The sequence below is a fragment of the Cyprinus carpio genome, chromosome B25 (assembly GCF_018340385.1).
Source record: "Cyprinus carpio isolate SPL01 chromosome B25, ASM1834038v1, whole genome shotgun sequence".
Taxonomy (NCBI): Eukaryota; Metazoa; Chordata; class Actinopteri; order Cypriniformes; family Cyprinidae; genus Cyprinus; species Cyprinus carpio.
In genome coordinates, this window is record NC_056621.1 from 18,769,503 (window position 1) to 18,780,910 (window position 11,408).

At 34.0% G+C, this 11,408-nt stretch overlaps 1 protein-coding gene across 1 annotated transcript in view; it reads right to left on the bottom strand.

Moving 5' to 3' along the window:
- Positions 1-5,373: 5,373 nt before the first annotated feature.
- The window catches only part of LOC109051142 (SITS-binding protein-like), a 30,892-nt gene continuing 24,857 nt past the window's right edge, over positions 5,374-11,408 (bottom strand). Inside the window, exons 8-10 of the mRNA XM_042753065.1 lie at positions 10,858-10,979; positions 8,022-8,201; positions 5,374-6,805 (exon numbers count right to left, since the gene is read on the bottom strand). Of these exons, the coding sequence (XP_042608999.1) occupies positions 6,629-6,805; positions 8,022-8,201; positions 10,858-10,979 (479 nt within the window). The 3' untranslated portion in view covers positions 5,374-6,628. The remainder of the gene's footprint in view (positions 6,806-8,021; positions 8,202-10,857; positions 10,980-11,408) is intronic.

The following is an 11,408-nucleotide window of genomic DNA, read 5'->3' on the forward strand; positions in this document are numbered from 1 at the left end:
TGTGTGAAGAAAGATGCGAGGGACATCTGATTTTCTCCTTAAACCAGGGCTCCTCAACTCTGGTCCTCAATGTCTACTTTCCTGCAGAGATTTGCTCCAACCTCGATCTCGCTCTGAAGAGATCTCTCACCTGCCTGTAATATTCTAGTAATCCTGAAAAGCTTGACACTTCAGAAGTACGTCTTTACCATGTAAATTTGTTAAAAAGAGATTCTAAAGTGATATATCACAAGGAAGAGGATAAGGGCAAACATTTTCCATCTAGATCAGGTTTTATTTATTTGTACTCACTTTAAAACCATCCTTCAATCATTAAGTTCCTCTAACTGATTCATATATTTTCCCATTAGTGGATACTTATAGAAGTGTAATCACATTGCACAAAAACCAAAATATAAAAATATTGCATTATACATTTTATTTTTTAACAGGAGTTGATGTTTTGAGTGGTGACCACTCAAAGTGTAGATAAAAAATGTATTTATTGTAGCTGTTAGTTTGTTAAGCACGTTGTTGTTTTCTCCAGTAGAGGGCGTTTATTTAACATTTAATAAGATCATATTTGATTGCAGTCTGGTTTTACTGTGGAGAGTTTGTTGGTGTCAGTCTCTTCTCTATCATACAAAATTAGGCTGTTTTTACTTTTTAAAACTGATGCAATGCTCCATATTTAACTCTGTTTGCCAACAGAAACACACAAATCACTTTCTACTCTCCTAAATGCCATAGACTATAGAAAAGTCACAATTCTTGTTTGTTTGATTTTTTTTATTCAAGTTGAATCAAGATAGTAAGACTTGTATTGAGCCCAGAAAAGTAAAGACTCAAGTATACAATAATAACCCTCCATAAAATTTGCAATCAAATTTACAGATGAGATCGTCAATTGTCATTTGTCAATAAACATTTGGAACTTCACAAAAGGCCAATAGTGTAGAAGCAGTCCTACTATGGTACATCCTAAGGCCTAGAGACACACAACCCCTGAAGGGAGTGATTCTGTTTGGTCCTCAGATACATCAGGCAGAGCCTTAAAACCATTGCAAGGTGACAAATATCTCAGAAGGGCAAAACAGGAAGCGCACACATTTTCTTTACAGAGGTATTCCCAATGAAGACATGGACTCACTAACTCATTTCCGCTGCATCTTGTATTTCGGATATTGCGTTCTTGTCTGCCAAGACCCCCATCAACACACACACACACACACACACACATCTGGTTTACCTCGAATAGCCTTTGGTCTATTGCATGCTGTTTTTCAAAACACAACCAAAAGTTTTTCCAAACCACATCTCGATTATTATCAGATACCACTTCCACACTAAAACTTTTCACTTTAACAGAAACTTTAAACCTTTCTAAAGTTAGCCTGAAACCCCAGTTTCAGAACTTGTGTGGTTTGTGTGCAGCTGAGAAGTCCCAAGACATTTGTATTGAGTTGGCAGTATATGAATGTGACTCAGCTGATGAACTCGTTGAGCTTCATGTGAAACACTTGCAGACTGAATATGAGTGTTGTTCATTAAGCGTTACTTAACCCCATAAGTGTCACAGGCCCACCTGTAGGCCAATTGGCACTCTTTTTTTTCTTTGTCTTTTTTCTCTATCATATATTTTAGTATTCATCATAAAATACATATAATTTGAAAACTTAAAACTTCAAAAATTCATCCTGTGAAAACCATTTTGAAATGGACATTGTGTTACCATGGAAATGGTACATTAAATGGTTTAGCAGTCTAATCCTCATTAGTGGGTGGAGTCAAGTGTCCTTTTACAAAATATATTACGGTCTTTTAGGATAAAAACATTTTATAATCTTGACCAAATTCAGACCATCAGAAAGGTCTGAGTCTCAGGATTCCATATTTGGTGGTTATTTTGTGATATAAGTAATATGACAGAGAAATGTAAACATTTGTGACAGAAAAATGCATTTAAAAAATCAATGGAGTTTGGATGGCTCCCGGTGGCTGTTCGTGGTATAACGCCGTAAATAAAATCTCACAGGAACCTCTTTTTTTTTTATCAACTTCAAATTTGGAACATAACTTACACACAAAGCTTTCATTTTATTTTGGATTCAGAAATATTTTGTAAAATATTTATTTTATATGAAATACAAAAACTGGTACAGTGCATTTCCTTTGCAGTAAATGTAAACTTCTATACTTTTTTGATACTATCATATTTTGAAATGATTCCACTTGTGCTATAATCTGCAGATTGTCTTAAAATTGTTCTTACAAAAAGAGTCCAACCTTAGGTCTGCATACCAAAGCGTTCATGAATTATAGTAATTTAAGTTTGGATAGTGCACTTTCACATCTATGGTCAAAAATGCGGGGGGGGGGGGGGGGGGCCTTCACTTTTTTGGTGGCACTGGTTCCAGAGGTATTTTTCCCATATATATATTTTTTTTCCTATAGGGTTTTTCAAAAAAGCATTTCAAAAGGATCTGTGAGCATGAACCAAGCCAACCAGCTAGGAGTTGAATCAGAACATGAAAAGACTGTGTACTTAACGCTTTGATTTGGGAAAGAACTACAATCCCTTGAGGCATTGTGATGGAGAAATACAACACATTTAAAGTTGTTGGTTGTATCTATAAAAACAAACAGTTGATTGCAAAATAGGCATGTATATATTCAAATATTGAACTAGTTTGAGAGCATAAGGGTGCTTCATGCGAGTAAAAGATCTATTTTGGAAAGCTTCACTCACTGTGACTCTCTGATTGGTGGAATTTTCTACAGCATCATGGGTAATGTAGTTTTTACCACAAATTCCGCTATTAAACACAATAATTAAAATAATAATAATAATAACAAGTTGAATTAATGCAAACAAATGGGTTCAACAAAAGCAAATTAACAACTTACGTGTTCACAACATGTCTGTTTTTAAAGGTTTTTCAGTTATTGTTACAATTTATTTATTTATTTAATTTTTTTTTTTACAAAATTTACACAGACATTTATTTTCTTTGTGCTACTGAATGAGGCCAATATCCATCTTTATTTCCTAAATCAAAAATGAATATACTATTTTATAAAATAAATGATAAGAATAACCTTTTTTTGTGTTGTGTGTGTGTGTGTGTGTGTGGCTGCATGGTTCCAGAAAAGCCTGTAATGGAATAGGGCCAGTGTAAGGTAAGGTTGGGGCCCCTGAATGTTTTTTCCATATGATTCCATTTGCATGCTTTCTGCTACTATAAATAATTCTTATTGGGTTTAAGTGGAATTAGTGCAGGTTTTCATCGTCAGCAGAGCCACTGATACGGTGAGAGCATCGCTTACATATCCCTGTGCACACAAGCTATAAAACTATATAGGCTTACAATTTATTGAAGGGTCTTAGATGGTGGCCACTTCTACAATGACAAAGGTGGGAATTCCAACACCCTGTCAAACAGCTCACATCTACAGATTGATGTATTTCTATTTTCATCCAGTACAACACATACTGTATGCCTATATTATGCAAACAGTAAGAAAGTATTTGAGATTTAAGTTTCTTTTCAGCCCAAAATCAAAAGAAGAAATTAATAAATTACATTTGATTAAGCAATGTAGTCTATTTTAGGGCTGTATTGTGACATTTTCAGAACATTTAAGCTCATTATCAGTACCATAATTCATCGAAATGTAATTAATTCCCATTATTCAAATTTTTAACAATTTGATAACAAAAAAAAAAAAAATTAATACCTTCTTATTTGCTTATCATTTTTAATTCAAACAATGGGTTTCTACAGTTACAAAATGTAAACTTTATTGCAGATTGACATCTCTATTTTTCAGATTGACAGAAGACAGAAAATGGTCATATGTCATATGATATATGCATATTGCTGATTGGCTTGTGGCACCTGATTCCTACAAAAAAGTCGAAGATTGCTCAGCAGGGAACATTTCAGCATATAGTTTTCATAGCGCGGCATTTTAATATAAAATACAAGCAAAAAGGCTCCCGAAACACCACTCTGCATAAGATCATCACAATTAGTATCTCTGTAAATGCTCAACTGAAAAGAGCATCTAGAGAGTAAGACATCAACAGTGTGCTGGGGCGTAAGACATTTTCTTTTTCTTGGATTTGATATCTTTGACCTGAGAAACCTGCAGATACAGTAAACATTCAAAATCACAGTGAGGATTAAGAGGACATTCCCAGTAGGCCACATGTATCAGGTGATACTGATCAAGTTCTCGTTCTCTCTCTGCACTGTAGATTCACACGGAGGTGATTGTGATTTAGTGTTTTAGCACGGGGTTTTTACACCTTCAAAACACAAGAGTAAAATTAAAATAGCAACATATATCAAAACACATAAAAACATAACAACCAAAAAAAAACATATATTAAAACTACAATAACACTTTTTATCTACCAACAACTATCTATCACATTAAGTAATGGTACTTATCCATTAGCTACTAGTGCTTATTCTTCAGTTACTATTATTTACTTTTCAGCTACTAGTGCTTATTTAGTTACTAGTGCTTATTCATAAACGACTAGTGATTATTCATAAGCTACTTGTGCTTATTCATTAGCAACTATAGCCTATTCATTAGTTACTGGTGCTTATTCTTTAGTTACTAGTGCTTTTTCATTGGCTACTAATGCTATTCATCAGTTAATAGTACTTATTCCTTAGTTGATAGTAACCTTTTTAAAGATACTAGTTCATATTCATTAGATACTAGTACTTTTTACTAGTACTACTAATTTCAATCGTAACTAGTAACTATTCTACTGTTACTAGTAATGCATTTAAAATTTTTACCACTGACTAGTGCTTATTAGGTACTAGTAACTAGTTCTTATTCATTAGATACTAGTACGTATTTCAGTAGTAACTAGTTACTATTCTGCAGTTATTGGAAACACATTTCAAAATGGTACCAATCTGTCATTCAGATATCAACTATTCAGTTCTGAGTAGTATGTATTCCAACAGTGACTAGTATATTTTTACATTTTACTAGTATTTATTAGATACTAGTACTTATTAAATATTATTTAATAGATACTAGTTATTCATTAGGTACTAGTACTTATCTAATAGACACTAGTATCTTTTGTAACTGTTACTAGTAACGAATCTTATACTAACCACAACTGCTTTTTTATTCAACACATAATATCAACAGTAAAAATCTACACAAAATATTACAATTAAAAAAAAAAAAACCTTACTCCAAACTTTTACTACTCTTAAACTCTTATTTTAATTGATAATAGAATCTAATGAATAAGTACTAGTATATTTAATAAGGTACTAGTAACTAAAAAATAAGCACTAGAAGCCAAAAAGTATGTTTTAGTACCTAATGGAACAGATATTAACAGCTAAAAAAAAAAAAAAAATATAAAAAAAAAAAAAAAAACACTAGTAGCATGAAACTACACTGTAATATGTTTTAGATTAAATTTAAAACAGCTTGCCATACATCACCTCTAGCAAATATTTATAAAATGCATATGTATTTTGCCCAGACTCGTTAAACCACAATTCTACAGGACAACAGTTGCCCCCGGGCTGTGAAAAATCTACATTTGTTATCCCAAATTATTTGTAATGGCTGAATTCAGCTTTATAACAATCAGTAACTACATTTCATGGGATAAAATGTACAAATACAGATACAGTCGTCAAAATATTTCTAAAGTTAAGGCAATGAATGATCAAGTTTAATCTGAATTGATATAAATACGAAACTCTAATTCTACCTTCAATAATGTCCTATGAATTACTTCTATAGAAATCTAGAAATACCATATTGGTTAATCTGGTCAGTTGTAAGAAGCTAAACAAATAATTATTAAAATCAGCATAATATTAAAATCTTAAAAACAACCATTATGAAATAACAGTTTGTCCATTGTTGTGTGTTGCATTTCAACTAAGACTGTACAGCTGTGAACATTTTGTTTGGCATTGGCTCATATTCTACTACTAATGATTGATCTTCAATATTCTTGTTTTGTAGACAAAAATAATTGTGCTATTCACTCTAAAAGCCCTCAGTTTCAGTCTTCTCTATCAGTAAGTGCTTTTCTCACAGTTCATGACGAAAAATATACGTCGAAAACACCATGAGAACTTGAGGTACAGGTAAAATATTACAAAACTACAGCAAATATTCAGCAAAGTTCAAGTAAAAACCCCACTGAGATGAGATGAGTGATGTTTAGCGTATCTTCATCTTCATCCATTTAGCGCATTGGTTTTTCCTTGTAAAGTCTTTCTCAATTTTGCACTTTTTTTCGATTGTTTGGTCTTCATAAAATTCCATTGATTGTTCTTAAGCAAAGAATTTGATCTCTAGCTCCATATCATGATTACAAGAGGCTGTAAGAGGCTATCAAATGTAAACTGCGTTCTGAAGAAAAATGTCCAAAAAAATGTACAAATTAAAACATGTAGCGGAGAAAACAAGAGGGATCTAAAAATCATGAGAAAATATAAACCACTTTGATTTTTAAAGTGCAAATGATCTTCTACCTAATCTCAAGATTCCTTGAGACTCAGATAATGGTCTTTATGGAAAGTGCAATTTGAGATCAGCACAAGTGAAAATTTCAAAAATAGAAAAAAGCGCTAAATAAGCCTCAGGATCTCCTTTGTACAAAAACCGCCACGTCCCCAAGGCCAACCGGATACTTTTCCAGAAACGTCCCTCCATCAAACACTTGAGCATTGTTAGTGTCCTGCCACTGAAAGTCACTCTCCGGGAGGTATATGTCTCTTTGTAAAGCTCCTTTTTCAGTAACCGGTGCAACAAGGACCTACAAAAGCAAAAGAATAAAACTTCAAACTTCAAGTATACAATAACAGGATTAACCTTAAAAGCCTAGTTTTGAATATGTAGCCTATCTTGACTGGAAATCGAAAGGCTATTTCCTACTATTTTAAAGAAGTACTAAAGAACGCACAGGGATGACTGGTGATCACAATTTCACCAAAAAGGACTTCATCAGCATCTTTGTCAATCCTTGAAGGTTAGGATTTGATGAAAATTGTCACCAGAATAGTACATGCATACTACATGCACCACTCGATATTTGTAACCATGCATAGTTTGTATGCACAGGTCGCACATTTTAATTGAATTTGTTTTGCACTACTCAGTAGTTCCACAAGGTGGCAACACGGGCTGTTGTTTCACAGGAAAAACGAAACTAAAGAAATGGAACAACAACAACAACACAATAATGGAGACTGCAAAAACAACAGATGCCTGCATTGACAAGCGGTTGTGCGAAGGGGTTATGAGAGAGCTGCAACTTTAGTTTAGAAGAGTACAAAGAAATATTTTTGGTCATAACTTCTGAAATTTTCTAGAGCACATGTGTTGACTGCCTGCATTTGTGCAATCAAGTTGGAGTATACTATGAAAGGCTACACGTCAACTGTATGTACTGTATACGCCAGGGTTTCCAGGTCTTTGTAACAAAACCAGCTCAGTGTTCCAGGGGAAATTAGCTATCAAAAAAAATAAAAATAAAATAAAATTAAGTATACTTTGGGCTTTAGATACTAGGTGGTGTTATGGTGTCATTTTAGTTGCGCAAAAGCTTACCGTACACACAATAGTATAAGAAACAAACAGCCTGAGAGGGATTTTTAATCATTGACTCACATTGCTATAGTGAGTGAATGTTTGTGGGAATTTCCTCATTATAAGCACAGAGTTTGCGGGAAAAAGTAAAATTGTGTGCACTGAAATTCCGGCCTTTGAAAACCCTTCATTAACTAACATCTCGTCAGAACTTTAAATGTCGAAATCAACACTGAAAACATATAATCTACTGATTTCAGGTTAGGGCTGGAGGTTTGGGCTGTATTGTTCCAAAACTAACAAATGATTCAGGAATATGTCCTACTTGGTAAAAATCACAGTCACCATGTCTTCGAGCAGGGCACTTCAGCTCAGGTTACTCCTAAATGGGCCAATTAGTAAAAAAGTGACTTGCACATCTCACCGTTCTATAAGCAGCTTACCTCATTTCCAATGAGGAACTCATCATCAATGGTAAATGTAATCAGGTCATTTGGACTGAGCCACCACAGCGGCCTGTAGATGGGGTTTCCAGTATCTTGCCATTCCTCTGTGTATTTCAGTATCAAAGGAATGACAAAGTCATGGTGCTTGGCTATGTAGAATCTGGTGAGGTTTAGGACCTAGGAAGAAGGTGAAACTGTCAGTGAACACTTAATAAAACGTATAAGAAAGAGGATGTGAGTTTTTGTTCAACACCGTTCTCATCTAGTTCTGCTGTGGTTCGTTTCTAACATTCCTTGAGAGGTCATATCCTTCAGTTAACATCCTAGCCAGCCTCTGGTGATGGAAACAAAGCAAAACCACGTTCATAAAAAATGTATTCTTTAGATGAAAAAAAAAGTTTCATGAGACGAATTTTGAATAACTGCCTGAGTTCGGCCTAATTTTGAATGGAGAAAACAGGCCTGCGGCTTCCATTCCCTTTTCCTCCTATTTAGACCCAACATAGTCATTGGATCTCTAATGGGTGTTGGAGAAAATAAACAAAAAAAAACACAAAAAAAAAAAAAAAAAAGCCAGCAGAAGGCAATAATCCAAAGAGAATGGAAAATAACAGCAAGTAAAGCCTTTCAGTATGATCAACACATTTACTATTAATACTAATGAACTATGATTTAAGAGGGTTAAGACTGTCCAGATGATATCCATGAGCCAAGATCAAAACCAACGAATGTTCCAATACCATTTTCTCACTGTTCAAATACGACGTCCTAGAGTTATTAAAGGGATAATTCACCCAAAATTCTGTCATCATTTATTCACCGTCATGTCGTTCCAAATCCATCAGACTTTTTTTTCCTCAGAACACAAAATGAGAACACGTTACGACTTTTTTCCATGCAGAGTGAGTCTGATTCGAGAACGAATCATTATGATGATTTTTTTGGACCTGATCAACTGATTCAATTGAAAGATAGGACTCGAATTATTCTTTCTTTTATCGGGCAACACTACTTCCCTTATTAACATTCCATTGGCAGTTGGAGGGATGTCAAGATTTTTTTTTTTTTTGAGAGTTACAATGTAAATTTCAGTTGTACAGATTACTTTTAGAATATATGTTTTTATTTTTTATATATATATATTGTCCTTTATAAAGACTGAAAGCTTCAGCCTCCTTCAATTTTTCCCTCTTTGGCCACGGACACATTTCAGCTAAATTTGTTGGTCACTTCACATTACAGTTCTAAATTTTGTTCTGTACACACTCAGTTCAGTAATTTATGGGAGTGATAATCATATTTTACAAAGAACTGGCTCCTGAAAAAAAAATCAGGTTGTGGAAACCGCATTTACATAAATTTGTTTATTTATTTACATAAAAACAAAATAACAAAGACCAAAATAAACACAAATCAAAACACAATATCATGAAAATAAGCAATCCCAAAATAAACTCAAAAAAAAAAAAAGATAACAACAAAATAACACAAAAAAAAAAAATCCAAACACGTCAACCAGAAAAAAAAACAGCATTTCCATAATATACTTAAAAAAATGCTCCATTTTCACACACTAATTTTGTACTCAATATACTCAAACAAAGAACATCTAAGTGTACTCATCTTTTCATACACCAGTGAGTTCAAGTGTATTACACGTGGTATCTACTCCATTTTCACAGTTTTTGTTCATATTCATGGTGTCCCAAAGTACTAGTACTAGAAGTACTAAAGCATATTTTTTGTATATTAAGTACAAAATTAAGAAGTACTAAAGCATATTTTTTGTATATTAAGTACAAAATTAGTGTGTGAAAATAGAGCACTTTAAGTACATTTTGGAAGTGTGCTTTTTTTCTCCTGGGCTTCAACTGCCTATTTTATTAACTCCATAAAATGGATTGCTTTATTGGCCGAGCTTAAACAACGAGCCCAAAGATGCTTAAAACGCATAATTTATATTGGCAAAACATCAAAACCCCACAATACAAAACACCCCAAAAAAAACAAAAAAAAAAAAAAAATAAAAAAATTATCGGTCATTAAACTTAAAATAAAAAAAAAAACTAAAAGAATTTAATGAGTCTTTGGTTACTGTAAAATTTTCATTTTAACTGTCCCTCTACTTCATGCTATTTGACCATTTCTAGCAATGAAATCCATTGAAAGATCTACTCCTACCAGGGATTAGAAAAAAGATAAAGATGGACCACTACTTATTCTAGTCTGTAAAGTCAAATCACTAATGGAACCTGTAATTGTTTTTGGAAATATTCTCTTCCTCTTATCCAGCAATTCATTATCATTCCTGGTGCATCAGTTCTCATTGCAGTTAAGATCGAGAGTTATAAATTTGAAAGAGATGCTAATGCAGACCAGATGGACCCTTAACCACAGGTGATGTTGGGGAAAGGCCTAGCAATTACACCATGAATGCAAGAAAAACGGCCACCTGGAGGATGCTCTGTGCTGGTCCTAAACTCAAAAAGGGCTCTTAGGGTTCAAACATATCAGTGCTTGGGACTGAATCTTCTGGCGTGTATTTAGGTAGTATTTTGAGGAGGACATTCTCATGGTCCACCATGGAGTGAAAGAGTATTATGTTTCCAATGTTATGTTAGGAGTGTAAAAGAAACCGTCTTTAATTCTGAGGAATTTAACTCTCAATCGTCAACATCTTGCGTCCAGTTTTGCTCCCTGAACCCTCAGTCTTTCTTACTGTATGACCCACTTGGCTCCATCTTATTCGCTGTTTTCTGAACACAACCAGAAAGGAACTGAAGTGAAAGCTAAAACCCGGATGGGGCTGAGGACCCGCCCTTGTGGCACTCACCCATTCCTTCTCAAAGACCCACGGAGGTGTCTGAAAGCTGATGACAGGAAGAAACGCTGCGATTCCAAGCCAGCGCACGAAAAGCTCGTCATCGGCAACCAGTTCGGCAGAGAGAGAGCCTCCTGCGATTGACAGTCCCACAAATGCATTCACGTGTCAAGAAATTCCAATTTTTTTTTTTTTTTTTTGTGGACAATAACGATTTTCTAGCATTGTGATATTATTTTTATTAGAAATTGGAAGCACAATGAGCTTAACCCTACAAAGCCTACTGTAACATATTTGATACACAAATTTCGAAGGCCTCTAAATTATCAACGTGATCAAATCTGGCTGAAAAACCTGATAGTTTATACTTTTTTTATTAAGTAAAATGCCTTTTCGTGTAATTGAAAATACTGTCATCCCTCTTCAGATCATGGTATATGGTAATCAGTATTTACTGATTTTTATAAAGTAAATGTAAAAATAACTTTTATATTTTTTAGTAATATTTCAAGATGAACACTTACTGGACTGAAGAAATATAATCTTATGTTTTGGCCATATAT